At 27.1% G+C, this 18196-nt stretch overlaps 1 protein-coding gene across 1 annotated transcript; it reads right to left on the bottom strand.

Annotated features, from left to right (window-relative positions):
* Positions 1 to 9027: 9027 nt before the first annotated feature.
* On the bottom strand, positions 9028 to 12225 carry LOC147811031 (uncharacterized). The gene is made up of 2 exons (XM_087161269.1): positions 11315 to 12225; positions 9028 to 9854 (listed from the first exon to the last, which is right to left on the bottom strand). Exons 1-2 carry the CDS (start codon positions 12157 to 12159, stop codon positions 9329 to 9331), a joined length of 1371 nt encoding a protein of 456 aa, XP_087017395.1. The 5' UTR covers positions 12160 to 12225; the 3' UTR covers positions 9028 to 9328.
* Positions 12226 to 18196: the final 5971 nt, after the last annotated feature.

Below are 18196 nucleotides of genomic sequence, written 5' to 3'. Positions count from 1 at the left end.
TCTATTTTAAATTATATTTTGTGAAGAAGTTGCTAATGTGGGGCTTAAAGTAGCCAATCGGGGAAGTTGGGAGGATTTATGTGTTGGATGGTTATTCGTGATTGGAGGTGTAAGTATTGGTGCCTTTTAATTAGAGTAGCGGTATTTCTTTTTTTTATAAGCTGGGTATGTTTAATTTCTCTATTTATTTTATTTTTTTAGGGCAAGATATAATATAAAATATGCTATTTATTTTTCATTTTAAATGATATTTTTTGAAAAGGGTGTTGATATTTATATGAGCCGATTAAGGAAGGTGGGTGGATTTCTGTGTTGGGTGTTTATTCTTTAATTGTGGAGAAAGGAAAGTATTGCTCTTTTTTAATTAGAGTCACGGTATTTCTTTTCTTAGAAGATGGATGTATTTAATTTATTTATTTATTTTATTTTTCTAAGGGGAAGATGCATTTTAATATGTTTAATGTAAAAGATGTTATTTTTTTATTTTAAATGATAAATTGGAAAGAGGGTATAGATATTCATATTAGCCGATTGAGGAAGGTTGGAGGACTTTTGGGTCGGATGCATTTTTTCTTTCTTTTTATAAGATTTTAAATTGTTATAAGAGGTTTCGTCTTTTATTTATTTATTTATAGGTTTTTTATTTCTTATAAGAGATACGTTTATCTCTATTAACTTATTTTATTGTCGAAAATTCTGATTCGGATGGTTGGTGTCATGGAAATATTTTAAGTTCATATTAATTGATATTTAGTTTTGCTAATTGAGGTAAAGGAGATAGAACATTTAAGCACAATGTTACTTTTTTCCCCTTCCTTTATATGATAAAAAGACTATTTAAATTTTTTTTGTTGTTTCTGTTACAGAATGTGTGTTATTCTTTATTTAACTAATAGTTTATAGAAGTAGTTGACACGTCGCTAACGTTATGAATAGTTTTCTTGCCGTTTCATAATTTTGATTCAGATTCGTTAATTAGTGCAAGTAGGAGGAGGAGGGATTTGATGCAAGAAATTTTTTTCATTTCTAAGAAGGAGTTTCTTAAACTAGATATTTTTTTGTTAAATATATTTCTTTTCTTAATTAAACAAGGATTTTTTTAAAACATATGTCAGTTTTTAAGTAATTAGTGGAGATACAATTCTCTGCAAAATTGTTTTCACCCTATTTTAACAGTTATGATTCATTTATTTTGGTAAAATGAGGAGTCTTTTACCAGATAGGTAGTCTTTTAAGGGATTATTTTAATACTGAATTTTATTAAGAATATTTTTTTGTTAATACATTTCATTTTAACACGGTTAAGATTTAATTTAAGATTTCGGCATAAAAAAAATTTAATTTCAAAGAACTTATTCAAACACGCGTTATTTTGCGCTGATAAATGACATTAAATAGCCTGTAACACATTTCTCAGCTATTTTTAGGAAATATATAAGTAAATTTCGCTTTGTTTAAAATCTATTATTTATTATTATTTCTGTTAAGAAATAATAATAAATAATAGACATTTCTGTTCTGTTATGTCTATTTTTATTCAGTTTTAAATATTTTTTTTTATTTCATTAAAGACGGTTTTATTTTTAATTCTTTTTAAAAACAGCATTCATGAAACTACATTTTTTAATAAAAAATCACTTTCACTATGCACTTTCATTATCAGAGAAATGTTTTTAAAAGGACGATTCTGTTATAATGGTCTAAAACAGGGGTTTCCAACTTACATGAGGCCGCGGGCCACAATTAAAAATTCAAATCAAATGGTGGGGCCACAACTTTATCATAATTTTATGAAGGACTTTTTCATGTTTGAAAGAACATTAAATATTATTGTCAGATTTTTAATAAGTTGTACAAAACAAAAGTATTGAATTACAAATTAAAATAAGAAGTAGATTTTTAGAAATATTTAATTCTTATTAATAATATTTTAAAAAATATTAAATAAATAATAAAAATTCGGGCTACAATAACTTAGGTTTTTATTAAAACTTACATAGTAGCACACAAAATATTCAATGAGAAAATTGAGATTTTTCTGCAACAACCACCAGAGAATAGATATTTACATTTAAAATTTACAAATGTGTGTGCAAATATTTTCGTCCAAAATGAGTGGTCTCAAAAAGTTAAATCGGATAATTTCTTCGAGAAAATTTCTGATACGCACATGCTAAATTATATTAACAAAATACAAAAAGAAATGAAATAAAATATAGCTACATACATGATTATTTTTGCATTTGAATAAATATTTTCCTGGGTGTAAAACCTGAGAAATAAATTTTTTTGCACAATTGGTATGTTAAATTTCACAGATACGAAGAAATTAGGTTTTTATTAACGAGAAAAGCATTTTAAACCTATATTGATTCTTTACGAAAATTGTCCGCAAAAAAATGACAACTAGTAAAGTTTAGTCCGCGGGCCACAAAAAAAGGCTTCGCGGGCCGGATGCGGCCCCCGGGCTGCCAGTTGGAAACCCCTGGTCTAAAACAAATATCATTTTAACAAAGTGAATAATATATATTATAAATAAATGATTATCAAATTCAATAAGGTATGTTACAGATTGAATCATGTTAGATGCACTGAAGTGTGCCTTTACCAAAAAACAAGCATTTGCGGCTATATTAAAATTTTTGCAAACAAAAGGAAATTGGTGTTACAAAAAAGGAAAGATGTTTATGTACTTTTTTGTGAGTCTACTGCTAGAATCAGTGCATTTCATTAATCTTGTAAATTTCTGAAGATAGCAATTACTTTGACGTAGGTGTACATTAGTGTATTGCAAATGGATGTCCTTGAGGTTTCTTGAATACACCTACAAGAATAAGAGGGGGTTTCACTCTAACAACCCTTTCAACCTTTTTCTAAGAATGTTTCAGCCATTCTTTGTATTTCAGTTTTTCATTCTTTGTCATTCTTTGTATTTCAGTTTCCAGCAAATCAAAGCTGGAGTGCATATCGCACATAGAAAAAAGAGGAGCTATGAAACTCTTCAAAAAAGGTTGAAAACACTTTGCGTTAAGTTTTTAAACCAAAATCTAGACATCCCAGAATTTTTAAGTTCAATAGCTAATAATCTAAGAAAGAAAAACATGTAAATTTAAAAACTAACTAAATTTAAAACCCCTAAAAACTCAAAATTGTCAACATACAAAATTTTCATTCATTACCAATTTCATATTAAAATCTGTATTCATTACTTTAGCTTATTAATTTTTTTGAATAGCTAAAAATGATACTACATGGCAGTTTTAAATAAAGCAAATTTTATATTTAAATATTCCTAAATGTAAGTTTTTAATTTTCTTTAACATCTAAAAGACATACCATTTAAAAAATTTATGAGATATTTTAACGATGATATGTAATACCTTTTTTGCAGAGTTTCATAGCAATGAACTATTTATGTTTTTGTATATTGTATATTTGTGAATTTGTATATTTTAAACATCGAAATCGTCATTATTTTACAAAAAAATAAAAAATTTTCCTCTAATGTATTCCAATCAAGTTATTTTTTAATTTTCTTGTGTTTTCAAAAAATAATGTCATAAAAAATGATGTTTATAAATATATTGTTGTAAGCAGAAACAAAGTTCTCCATATACGTCTAAGCTGAAGTTTTTAGAGGAATAGTTAAAAAAGTTGTCAACTACGTCATAAAAGGTTTGTGATATATTTTATTTTAAATTGAAAAAACTGATCTACTTATAAAACACATCTTATTTAATTCCACTTTATAAATATTAAAATAATTTAAATCCAATGAAAATGTAATAAAAATAATTACATATTTCAGGCAATATTACTGTATTATAAATTACTTTCTAGCAAATGCATAATGGATGCAAAATTTTTGTTCAAACTAATTGGAAATTGAATATAAATGAATCATAAAAAAAATAAAGAAAAATACATGAAAAAAAAAATCAAGCATACTAATTTTTTTTTATTTACTTATTAAAAAAGCAATCCTACTTTAATGAATGGTTTCTTTTTTTCTGGAAATTTCATAATTACAAATTAAAATATGTAAAAGACCAGATATTATAATACATATATACATTAAATGACTAATATATATTTAAGTATTAAAATAACATTCGATTCAATACGAAACAATGATATTTTTAAAAAAACCAGCTGACCTAAATCATGATTAAATCAATGAAATCCTGCTAAAAATATTCAATAAGGTTTGCTTCTGATAAGTTTCCAGCATTTTGATTCTAATTTGCTCTTAAATATAGTACATTGAATAAATGTTAATTGTGAATGTAAATAAATGTGAAAAAAATTCATTAATTATAATACTACGTTGTAATGCAACGTTAAATAACCTTTTACGCTTCAATTAGTAAATTAATTACTAAAGATGTAAAGTAATTAAAATGATAGTTGTTACTGTTTAGACAATTTTTTAAGTTGTTCTTATTGCCAATTAAATAAATAAGAATTATTATCTATTTAAAGAGAGAAATAAGCGAATAACACCACCATTACCACCAATCAAATGCTCAAGAGCCGCACCGGGTTCGAATGCCAGAGCCGGCGGGTCAATATGAAGATGCACTCAGTTCGCACTGATCACAGTACTAATGTAAAATATCCTCTGTGGAAGACAGATTATGGGTTAGAGTTCACTTGCCGTCAGTCTAACCGTGGATGGTTTTCGTGGTTTACACTATATGTAACGCACATGCTTTTAAGTTCCATTGAAAAGTCCCCACGAAGGCAAATTTCTCCCAATGCTTGATCTAGGAGTTCTCTTTGTCTTCTGGGTTGAGTTCACTTTTATAAGACTACGTAATTGAACATTAGTAGCCTTTTAAAAGCAATTAAGACATTTCAAATATTTATAATTTTTAGCAAATTTTAAAAAATAATCGAAAATAATTTTTAGATTTATTCACTAAAATAATGAAAATAAAAAGTCACTAACAGAGAAAAAATCTTTAAGAGAAATGGCACCGAAATTTGAAGTTTTTAAAACCCAAAATATAAAAAAGAAAAATATGCTCTCGAATTCGATAGCAAATGATATTTAAACATTAACCAGATAGTGGATATAGAATGCTCTGCCTTGTTTATTGCAATATCTTTTTAGATAAATTATAATTTTGTCATATTTTAGGGTTTAAATTATAAATTCAATAGTTAGGGGATATTATGTTTTAATAAATCAAAAACTTTAAAAAAAATCTAAATCAAAAACTTTTTCTAAACTTCATTTTTTCCCCCAATATCGTAAACAAGAGGTGGCAAACAGTGGGTCAAGTAAGACCGTCAATGCATAAACCGATTCACAAACATGCCATTGGTTAACTGAAACGGTTCTGTGCTATGTTATCAATTGTAACTTATTACAAAATAAAAAAAAGCGAAAAATGAAAGAAAATGACACCTGCCAAAAAATTTATATTAGAAGCGCTATAAGCGAAACACATTAATTTTACTCCCCCTCCCCTAAAAGTTTCATGTAGCCTGATAACACTTTTTCAATAGATAAGAGTCAAGATTCCCGATAGAATCATGATCTTAGAAAATAAATAAACAATTTTATTGAACATTTTCATATTTAATTAACTTTTTAAGAATAAATGCATAAATAAGAAACAAAAGTTGGATAAAAAGCTCTTTGAACACGCGCGACACGAAAAAAAACATGCACGGAACAGCAGAAAGCGCTTCAATCCAATCTTCTCATTTAAAATATTTTCCCCTACAGAATTTTCCCTACACAGGTACCTTTTTTACCGGGACCTTTTTTTCCGGGGACCTTTTTTTCCGTACCTTTTTTTCCGGTACCTTTTTTTCCAGGTACCTTTTTTTCCGGGACCTTTTTTTCCGTACCTTTTTTTCCGGTACCTTTTTTTCCTAGAATCGAATTATTTCCCTTCCTCAAAAGAGCAAAAACGCTTCACAGAAAAGAGGAACGGAAAAGCATTTTTGAAGCTATACCCCTAATTAGAAACTTTATGTTGTTCTGAAATTAACTTGAATGGGCAAATAAGGTGCCTTTTGAAATTTGGGAAAGTAAAGTGAAAAAATATCTTTATTTTCACTCTATTTTTTGAGGGTAGAAAACTTTATTTTGTTTCAAAATTGTAAAGAAGTGCTTCACCCGTTCTGAAATTTAGACATTCTCAAAAGTAAGTTCTAGTAGAATTAGTACATTCAGAAAGAGAAAAAAGCTATTTTTTTTCAACATTTAAGTTATTTTCCAAATAGAAAACTTAATTTTCCTCCAAATTAAAAAAAGAAATCTGCTTAAATTTTTTTTCTAAGGAAAAGCAAATTTAAAGATATTTTCCAAGTAGAAAATTTTATTTTACTCTTAAATAAAAACGAGGGAGCTAAGAAAGTACTTTGCTTCTTCTGTAATTCAGACATTCACGAAAATAATGTAAAATTACTATTTAACTCATTTTTTTTCTACTTTTAAGCTATTTTTCAAGTAGCAAACTTTATTTTCCTCGTAAATTTAATTGATGAGCGTCTTTCCTTCTGAAACATTGACATTCACTACAATAAAGTAATTTTTGTTTATAAAATAGAATTAGCAATTTTAGAAAAAGAAACTACTATTTTTTTCACCTTTTGAAGCTATTTTTCAATTAAAAAAATAAAATAAAACTCCCCCCCCCCAACCGAGACAAATACGTCTGTTTTGTTTGAATTTTCCTCCACACATGACAATTTTTAATTTATTAAGAAAAAATTTTAAAATTAAAATGTAACCAAAAGAAGGGCTCAGCATAAAAAAATAAAACAAGCGTTTAGGAAACTAAAATAGTTGCCTCTCATTTACCCTTCCCTGGTGTAATAAAATGTATCCTTCACTGACATATATTTTAAAGCATTATTCCTTGACTCTCAACACCTGCAGATCACCAACCGAGACAGTTATCTGACCCCTCGAAATATAGGCATCTCCTTTTACACCATGGGAAAATGTCCTTCCCTGAACTGCGCAAAATTTTCTACCCCCTTCAATCAGTGACATCAATTATCGAACCCTCCTCCTTACCAAAATTCGTCACGGGAGGGGAAAGAAAGTAGGAAGTACATTTCAAAGGGACTAGTTTAAAAGGGTAGCTACAAATTTGGCTGTTTTTCGCCAAAAGATATTCTTTCTCAATATTCTCTAGTTCCTCTCTTTTTTTTTTCTCATTCTTCCGATTGTTAACATAAGCTTATTTTCATAATTTAGAATCAATGTTTTTCTTCCAAGCACATATAATAAATAAATATTATATTGATAAATGTTAAATAAATATGTTTAAATGGGGCAGAATTGGACATCCTTCTTTATGTGGAAATAGCTGATAAGTTTTGGTTTCATTCGTTTAATTAGAAGACATATTAAAGATGTGAACCGCTAAATATTATTTTTTAATTTTTAGGATTTCCCCAAAGTGGTTTGCGCCTATTTACTCTAAAATAAGTTTATGGTGAAAGTATTTTTTAAAGTTTTTCATTGCAAAGCATACATTTTAGAATGTATAAAAATGTGTAATTTTTAATGGACAAATACTAAGATTGAAATTATTAAAATTGTATCTTTGCCACATACGATATCATCATCTTATTAAAATGTTAAAATATTTAAAAAAAAATTTTTTATTTATTTATTTTATTTGCGCATTTATTATTTTTTTTATAAGATTTCATCCTCGAATGAGTGAATTTTATTAATAAATGCAGAGAATTATTGGTTTATAATAATTTGTTCTAAAAGCGAGATAAAACATATTAAAATAGTACTAAAATTGTTCAAAACTGTTCCAAATTTATCGTACTTGTCATGTTTGTGTGCAGTTTTGAAACTTAAATTATCATCTTCACTGTTATATAGAATATCTTTCGTTATGTTAGGAATATTGCATCTTAGTTCAGAATTTTTCGATTTTAAGATCAAAAGTTATTCAGAATAAAACGTTCTGTACATCTTTTTATTTTATAAATTTATTCCTGGGCTAAGATAATGGAATTTTTTATTTAAAAAAAAATTAAAAGACATTAAAGAATAATAGCCATAATGCCGTTAACAAGTCAGTTCTACTCTTCCAAGGGCTAATAGAAAAATACCTTAGAGGCGATTTAGAAATAGATTCTGTTTATGAAATTTGAAAATTATCATTATCCAAACCTAACACAATCATTGACTAACATTGATCACTTACATTAAGTTTTGCTTTAATGGTTTCGTTGGATTACAATGATTCTTCGTAACTTTTATTAGCGAACATTGAATGGAATTGAGACATGTGAGTTTAACGAAATTTAATTCAAAGAAAGTTTTTGGTATTTATTTATAACGCTTTCTTTCCTTTATTTTAAATTCTTAAAAATCAAATGAAATGTTTAATATTGAAATGAAAATTTAAATTATATATATATATATATATATATATAAAATTTAAATTGCGAAAAATATAATTTGTAAATGAAAAGGCAAAACAAAATAAAAATTACTTTTGATTGATAGAAATATAATTTAAAATCAATGTGTATACAAGTAAAATGTATTTTAAGACAATTAACTAGATTAATAAAGAAGAAAATAAAATTATTTTCAGTCAAAAATTTAAGTGATATTAAATAAAAATTATATTTAATGACAGTTAAGTATTTTTGATGAAAATTCTGATTCTGAAAACTAATGTGTAGTGCTTTGATAATTTTGAAAGAGACTACTAAATAATATCCAAATAACATTTATTAAGGAAAAAAAAGAGAGATTAAAGAGATAACAAAAATATATACAAAATAAATACAGACCTGTAAAAACAAATAATATATACAAAATAAATACAGACATGTTAAAACAAATAATATATACAAATACTAATAAAAACGTAAAAACAAACATATTGACATATTTGTATTCGTGAGTATTTTGACAAAGTTGTTTTTTTTTTATATAACTATTCTTACTGTTGGAGAAACAAAAAACGAATAAATAATAATATTTTAAAAATATAAAAAAATACAAAATATATATAAGTTTTCAAGTTACAATTATAATATGAAATAGCAATGGCATTATAGAAATTAAATAATTTACTGATTTTAAAATGATTCACAGAATGGTATTAAAAAATTCTGAAAACTTTATCTTCTTCAAAAAATTCAAATAATTAATATTTATTAAAAAAATATCTATTTTGTTTTTAAGGCAAATGCTTTATTTCAAGTAGAATCAATAGAACCTTAGTTTATTACTTTAATATATTTTAACTACTTTTGTTCAAATTTTTCTTCAAAATTTTTTTTAACTTTAATATATTTTAACTATTGTTGTTCAAATTTTTCTTTAAATTGTTTTTGTTTTATATGACACTACATTTAAAAAATCAAAATATCCTATTTTTCCGTTTTTAAACTCGGCAATTTTTTCGTTAATAAACAGTTCTTTTTTTGTTATTTTTCGAGGTCCACTAGCCTCGGCAGTGTTTATTCTAATATAGGTATCACTTTGTATTAAATTAAGGTTTTTGACAAAAATAAAGATGTTAGGGTTTGTTGCTCCAAAAAATGAACTAAACCTGCTGTGAAAACTCTCACAAGAATTAGTTGTTCGCCACAGATCAGAAGAGTCAGCTGCCCACATGGAAGGAGGATATGGCGTGTTTTCATCTACGTCGATGTAGTTTTTTGCTAAATAATCAGCAAATTCCATCACTTCTGAAGTCTGATTCCCAATTAATAAAAAAAATGCCACTTCGACATCTTCTGGGCTTAAATATGTAAGACCAAAACAATAGCGCAACCATCTTCCAGTCGGAGAATCTCGCTCTTTGTAGTGCCTACTAAGACCTAATTGTTGTATTTTTCTCCACCTGAAAAAGATCACTCTTGTAGTATTATAAATTTGAAATAAATAATAAACAAATAAAAAAAGCGCAATGTTAAAAAATGCAATTACAAATTAAAGAGCATGCACTAAATTATTTTTAAGTAGATGTTTTAAACTTAATACTACATTGAAATAACAATAATTCATTTTAAAAGTTTTAATGTGTGCTAAATATGAAGAAGGGACAAGTGTTTATTATGATTTTTGCAATTTGAAGCTCATTAAAATTAAACAGTTCGACAAATCAATATTTTCAAGACTTAAAATGCTACTTAGGGTTTGTTGTGCACTACAATTTATCATATATATCATAACGATATTTCATTTTCATTGCTTATTTTATCGAGGAATGTAATTTTTCTACGATTTTTGGGATATTTATATTATTTATTTATTTAAAAAAATAAAAAAACACGAAATCTACCTCTGGTTTTTTCAACAAAGTCATAAGTAAACTGGGTGGTGAAAATCAGAGTAAAAGTTTATAACCATTTGTTTAATTAACTTCTTTATGCCATACATTGCGTTGCTTTAGCTTTTCACTTAGTATTTTCACTTAAAAATTACTGAAATATACTAATATAGGTTAATATCAGAATAAATGGGAAAATAAACTATTTAATATATTAGCCATACTCATATTTTTGCTATTAGGGTATTTTTGTTGAACACAGTCATCCTGACTTTTCTCGAATATTCAAAGTTTTAGTAAAAATGCAAAGTAAACAAAAGCTTATGCAAACTGTAAACAGAAGTTATGCAATGTATGATTGATATCGATATATGGTATTAATATGTTTGATTTTAAAATCATTTAAAATCAATGTAAATTAAACTAAAATCCGATTGATATGAAATAATGAAGCATTAGTGTTCTTCCTCCTTAATTATATGAAAAAATATATTTTTCCTAACTCATTCACAATTATGTTATTAATTAGTTTATTAATTGTTTTGCACATTAATTTATTGGGCATATTTTAAAGGTATTTTATAACCGTCGTTGAACAGCCGACCCAATTTTTGGGTTTACGACTATTAATGTTCAACTCCGTAGCCTTGAAATTTTGAAGCCAATCCAGAAGACAAGGGAACTCCTGGATCGAATATTGGGAGAGATTTGCCTTCGTGGAGGACGTTTTGATGGAGCTAACACGCATTTGCGTTACATAGAGAGGAAGACCACGAGAACCTTCCTCGGTTAGCCTGAAGGCAAGGGGACTCTAACCCCTGATCCGTCTACCACTGAGGATATTTCACGTCAGCGCTGTGGTCAGTGCAAACCGGATGCGGAATTCGTATCCGCTGGGATTCGAACCCGGTTCGCCTTAATGGAAGGCAAACGCTCTATCCCCGGAGTCATCGCGGCTCATTTTAAGCGTATTGGACAAACTTTGAAATTAATGTATATAATGTAAAATAAATAAATAAATATACACTTACCATGCCTGAGCTAAATGAAAGCGACAGCCGATAATTTTAGTTCCAGGAAAAGTGTCTCTGATGCTTTCCTGTATCCCTCTCTCAAAGTCAGAAACGATGGTTTTGGGAGAAAATCGTAAACCTCTTTTATCACACTCAGACACTAAGCACTTGAACGTGTGGGCATAACTGTCCTTTCGTTTGTCTTTTAGTAAGCAAAACACAAAGGGTATGTAATTCTCTTTGTAATACCCGTGGACAGTAAACATTTGAATAAAAAATTTCGGTGCTGTATCAAAAGTTCCATCCACGAGTATTATTTCACATTTGCACATGCATTGCAGATTTGAAAGGCAGGAAAACATAACTATACCTGCATCTTTCACGTTTTTCAATAAAAATGTTTCTCCTTTAACTGTGCTAGCATTTATTTTCTCCAGAACATCTTGTGTTTCTAGTAAGTCTTTTGGCATTTTTGGCAATACTGATAATCTGGAGTTAGTAATGTTATTTCTTATTAATTTTAAATCACATCTTGTTAGGACGTCAGCAGCACTTGGCAGTGTCTCCATGGCCGAAAAAATTAGCTTGGCAGGCTTTTCGTGAATTTTTTTACCTTCCATTATAATATGGTTTGACAGAATCTTTCTCTGCAACACACGCTCAGTCAAAGGATCATGGTTATGATCACTTCGTACTCTCGAAAAAGTTGCTCCATTTCCGAAAGCATATAACTTAGCGTTGCAATTCTTATTTACGCATCGCCAAAGTTCTTCTCCCGAAGATTTATGAGCATAGGCGAACCTATAGCGATAATTCTGGTGCAGAATAAGAACTTTACCATTTTCGCTATATATTTTTTCCATTTCAAACTGCTTTCGTAAAATCGGGTTCAACAAAAATAACAATCAGCCAACAAAACCATAGAAATGTTGTAAATGGCTCGTTTCCTTTTTGGCCCTGTTCCAAATTTAGGAAATGATAATTGGACCCCTTTACTGTGTCTTGGACAATGCTTGACCTTCAGAAAACTTTGCCTGTAGCAGTAAGACTGGCAACTAAAGGTCAAGCAATGTCCTTTAAAAAAAGACACGGGATAATGAAGTGATAGTAAAGGCAGCAAAATTTAAAACACGCCACACACACACACACAAAAAACTAACTTTATTTTGGATTTACAACTTTAATGTTTAACTCCGTAGTTTCGAAATTTTGATCGAAACCTAAAAGACAAGAGAATTCTTGGATCAAACATTGGGACAATAGCATTCGTGCTGGGTTTTTTTTATTGCACTGGTCTGCATTTGCGTTACATAGTGATGAAACTCAAAAGATTGTAAAATTGCGTATGGGGTCTCTCATTTGATGGTTGAAAGAAACAAAAAAAAATTTAAAAAAAAAAGAAAAAAACACCAAAAGGAACCACTAGGAAATATTACCTTGAAAATAATTATAGGGATTTAACTGTCGGTAGAATTCAGGATGATGCATCAACATTTAATTTAATTAAACATTGAAAGAAATGTTAGTATTTGAAAGATATTAGATTTATTTTTTAAAAATTTAATAAATGCATAAGGATTAATTTAAAGTTAACGGATAGGAACTGTCCTCACTTCATGCTGTTTGACAGACTCACTCTTCATCAGCTCTAAAAATTTTCTAAACATCGATAAGTACACTTATTGTATAGGGATTTCTTCTCCTTCTATAGCTCTACAGCCCTTTGCAAACCCTAGCTTGTTTCACAATTCTGTTCCATGCAGGCCTCTGTTTTGATTTTTCTCTCCACCTACGGATCTATTATTGTACAAATAATATTTTTTTGACTAATTATATTTTAAAATATAAGTACTTTCTAACTTTTGCAATGTTTTCTTTATTTTGAAAATGTTAGATCACATCGAATCAGTCTTTAAATTTACATAGCTAATGTTATGTTTTTTACGAGAACTTTACTAACCAGTTCTTCTTTACCAGTGCCTTTTTAGTGCATTTCTCCTTCCTCTCTTGTGACTTTTTTATGTTAGTTTTGTGATTCATTTGTGTTAATCAGTATTCAAATTTGACAAGACTGTGCAACAAACAAGACTACTTCGATTAATCCAATTTCACTGACACACGTTACTTTTGTAAAACACCGGTGCATAGCCATGAGTTAAAAAGGTATCAACTGTTTTCAAAATTAGCAGCATATCGAATCAAGAAAATTTGAAGGTTTTTTTAGTGACTTTACAAAAGTTTCATTTTGAGATAGCAAAAATCCATGCAATGAATAAAAGATGTAAAGAGAAATATAGGAAATATTTGATTAAATTAAGTAAATAGCTTCTTACTGTTTTAGCGGTTACATGATTTAAAAAAAAAAAGTACCAAGAAAATTTAATGCTTATAATATGTATTTTTGCTCCATTTTGCTACTTTATTTTGTAGAAAATTGAAAACAAAGGAGAGAGAGAAATTTTTATCTCTCTTATTATTTTTTTCTTTATGTGCATTTGTGAATTTTGGCCACAAAACATATTATTGCCTCACACTAAACTCATGGACACGAATTTTTCAATAGTCAGAGTACAAATTTACTTTGAGAATAATGACTAAATATTTAAATATGCTATTTCTTTAAAGTTATTATTATTAATATTATTTATTTATTTATTAGTATTTTTATTTTTTTTGAAACTTGTATAATATTTTTAAATTGTATATTGTAATTTATATTAAAATCTAATTTGTGACTACGTAAAAAGTTAACAAAAACGATTGTTTCATTCCAATACAGTTTCTACCATTTCAAAACTAAATGGTAGAAAACATACAATTTATATTTGGATATAAAATATGCATTTTGCGCATTCATTCAGTTCCTGAATTTGTTCTAAAGAATTAAAGTTTAGCTTTCCCAAAAGCGAATTTAATAATATTTTGTAATCACAAAATCAATTCTTGTATATTATTTAAAGTTAGAAGTAATTTCTATCTGAGCTCATGTTTCCAAAGTGAGTCGTCAAGTTGAATTCATCAAAATTTTAAAGCAAACATCACATCATTACTTCGTACAGTTTTGTATTTTAGTATTAAAAGCCTTTTTCTATTTTTGTGCTCATTTCTCAAAATTTTGCTTATTTTACTTAATCTTTTTTTTTCTAAAAGAACTTGTAATAATTTTCTTTTTTTTTCTTTAACATATCTTTAAGTTAAACGATGTTTATTTAAAAAACAGGACTATTACATTTCATGATTTATCTATCCTTCCTTTCATTTTACACTTAAGCTTATCTGTTGTATTTTAAATTAAATTCAACTAAAATTCACAGTTAACATTTTTACCCTTTTTCGTTACATTTTGGTAGGTACTTATTAAGACATTTCCTTCTTTAAAAATGGTTACAGTTAGAATTGCTGTAGACTATTAATACATTCATGATTCATCATATTCATTATTTAAATAAATAATAATAACATTCTGGGAATAATAAAATGTAAAATTAAGTGAAATATTTTTTATTTAATATCGCTTTAAATTAATATTTATTTTTTAAAACTTGCTTCTTTTAAATTTAATACAGTATGACTTACACAAAAATATTTTGCATAATTTATTGGCTAAAAATATTGAGAGTGATTTTATGAAAGTAAAGACTTTATTTTGGCGTACTTACGCCCGTAAGTAAACTGAACTTCGCCAGTAAGTAAGGTTACAACAAGTATTCAAAATCCCCCCTGCGCTCCACTTCCCTGAAGTATTGTCCAGGTGCGTAAGTGTGGAAGAGGTCAAAGGTCATTATTCATATCACATTTTCCCCCTTTAGCGCAATTTATGCTCGTCTGGATTACAACAAAACGAAAAGGAAATTGATTTCTAAGGAGGTAAGCAATTGTTTACATTAAATTATTTAATGCATTCAAAACTGCGTATTGATGTACTGTTGGAATTGCTTTTTTTATATTCCTATACCAAATTGCTTTTATGTAATACATTTTGTTCTTATTTTATATTTTTAAAATTAAGACCATTAAATTTTTAAAATTGGAAATTCGATTTTTTATGCTTTTTAACAATATTGCTTTCATTCAAAATTGAAAAGCAAACTTTGATTTTGTTTAAAAAAATCATATTTAATTCAATTAAAAAATCGCATTTAATTTAATAAAACACTATAAACATTGTTTCGTTGAAAATAACTGAAAATATGTCATCATTTGAAGTATTTTGGTTTAAATAAAGCAATGTTTTTGAACCAATAAAAAAAAAGTTCTTCGAAGAAAATATTTTATTAGGTTGTTTTGATAATTCTTTCTACTTTTATGAGAGACTTTAGTAGATTCTTTAAGATCAGCATTATCTACATTGCATTAAAATTAAACTAATTTCAAATTCCTTGGTTTCACTGACAAAAATGGTACATGTTGTAGTTTTATATACTTAAGAGAGAAAAAAAGGAAAATATGTTAATTCAAAAAGCAAGGAAATATCACGATTGGGTTGAGAATGCAATTAATCTTCTTTTAAATTTACTATTTCATTCTTATCTTATATGATAACCACATTATATTGAGCGGAGCTAAGACATCAAACCCGTTGAACATTTATTCTGTCTTATTTATTTGACTATCTCTGTTGTTTTTGCAACACTAATTTATATAAACAAAAGTAATCTTTATTCTAATACAAAAAATTAACCTTAACTTATACTTCAAATATTAAAATAACGAAGAAATATATTTGATACAAACGTTTAACTAAAATATTAGTATTAAAATCAGTTTTAATTAGAAAAAAATATCATATTTTCAAAAATGGCACAATTTGTTTCCATAACATTTGAGGACGGAGGTAGTGTTGAGCGCACTTATAATAGTGGTCTTTTTTTTTTTTTTTTTTTTTTTTTAAATAAAACTGTTATAGGATCATTAAAGTAATTATCTTGTGATAATAACTTTCTGAGAACTTTTTTCGTGCATTATTTTTCTCAGTTTAAAGTATACATTTTTGAAAATTTTAATACTGAAACTATAAATATTGCTGATGTAGGAAAGGAATTTATCCGACCATCAGAATTACATTTAATCATTTCTTCAAAATGTGTGAACATTTCTGTTTATCAATTGAATTACTTTATTTTCCGTTTTCAATATTGGAACAAGATGTGTAAAACATTACACTTAAGATTAAATTAAATCAAGTTTCCACTTTTTTTTCTTTCTAGTTTTGAGACTTCTTATTTTCTTTTCCATTGTGAATATGATTTTCTCTGCAACCAATATTTAAGATATTCAATGAAATATTTTGCTCGAAGCTATTGTATTTTTCAATATAGAAATCCAAATCAGATAAAATTCATTGCCATGACAAACCATTAAAAAGGTTTTCTTCTTATTTTTCTTTTTGGAAAAATAAGAATAAACCTTTTTGGAATATTAAAAAATATTAGTTTCTTGTCATAATTTTTTATCATATATAATTACATGACATCATAAATACATATATTTATTTGTTATTTTGACTGTATTCAGAAGTTTCGATAGGCAAAATATTCATGAATGAATTCTGCTCAAAATATTACTATATTTTTAGGATCCTGTACAACAAATACCATTTTGTACTAGAACTTATTTATCTTACATTGCTATGCTATAATGACAAATGAGGTAGTATTTCGTCTGCATTTTAAATCACTGAACCAAATAAGACAAAATACGAAACAACAGTGCTTATATTTGAAAAGTTGAAATGTTTCTTTTTTTTCATGTGTGTGTACAAAAGTACTGTCTTTGAAATGCACTCATTATGAAGAAGACCATCATAACTTCAAAACTATTTATCCTATCAGCTTGAATTACATCTCATTTAATTATGTATTAAAACTTTGATCGAAAATCTTTCCTTACGTGATCTACTACTTAATTCTAGAAATATCTACAAGCTTTTCTTGAAACATTTGAAATGTAAATTAATTTGCATTGCATCACAAAAGTTTATTTTTTAATTCGATAAAACAAATGTTATCAAGCAATTTTGCATACATATATCAATAAATAATCGTCAAAATGAAAAGTGATTTAAAAGCCATTTAAAACTATCTAGCTTGTTATGTATGAAGGAATGCATGTGAACTTAAATTATGTAATGAAAAAAATATTTTAACTTATTAATTAAAGATGATAGAAAGTCATGATACGTTATTGAAATAACCAAAAATAAATTATAAAAATTTTATTTCCTAGTAATCATATTTTCAAAATCTTGGTTACAATAAATTAGATGACAAGAATATGTAAAAAGCGAAAATACGTAAAAATGTCTTAATATGCAGACAAAACGTTAAAATTTAAACTTAGAATCTTTTTCTAAAAGCACTGTTTGTTCGTTTCTCAAATGTGAGAAATCTTATTCAAATCGAGATATTTTGTTTCTTCTTTCTTTTCCTCATTTCAATAATGTCTTAAAATTAATATATCCTACCCTTTAACATTTGAAAGAAAATTCTAACGTAACTATACTATACTATATCATAAAAATTTCTTGTTATGCTTATTCCTAGTATTCTAATGTAACACTTGAAAAAAAATGATTTTTACACTTGGAAGTTCTGAAACTTTGTTTTATATCTAAAATGACTGACTTATATGATGATAAACGACTGGTTTAGGAGGAAAGGAAAGTCTAAAATATAAATAGTTGTTAAACATCTCTTTTAAATGCAATTGCTTACCTATAAAATGTGTATGAGATAATTAATTGTTCGCCCATTTGAACTAAAATTGAAAGAAATTTTTGTATGAAAATCTCACTGAATTAAGAAATTAACAGAGAAGTTAATGACTTTGAGTATTTACATTTAGATTACGACAATAAAATTTGAAATAAGAAAAGAAAAAACATTAAAAATTGTCAGTTGC

The sequence above is a fragment of the Parasteatoda tepidariorum genome, chromosome 4 (assembly GCF_982258835.1).
Source record: "Parasteatoda tepidariorum strain Cologne lab strain chromosome 4, Ptep-v5.0, whole genome shotgun sequence".
Classification (NCBI taxonomy): domain Eukaryota; kingdom Metazoa; phylum Arthropoda; class Arachnida; order Araneae; family Theridiidae; genus Parasteatoda; species Parasteatoda tepidariorum.
This window is presented reverse-complemented; position numbering and strand designations above follow the sequence as displayed.

Coding starts and splice junctions, on each gene's coding strand:
- LOC147811031 (XM_087161269.1), bottom strand. CDS start 12,159: ATGGAAAAAATATATAGCGAAAATGGTAAAGTTCTTATTCTGCACCAG. Junction 9,855..11,314: donor TTTCATTTAGCTCAGGCATG/GTAAGTGTATAT, acceptor GATCTTTTTCAG/GTGGAGAAAAATACAACAAT.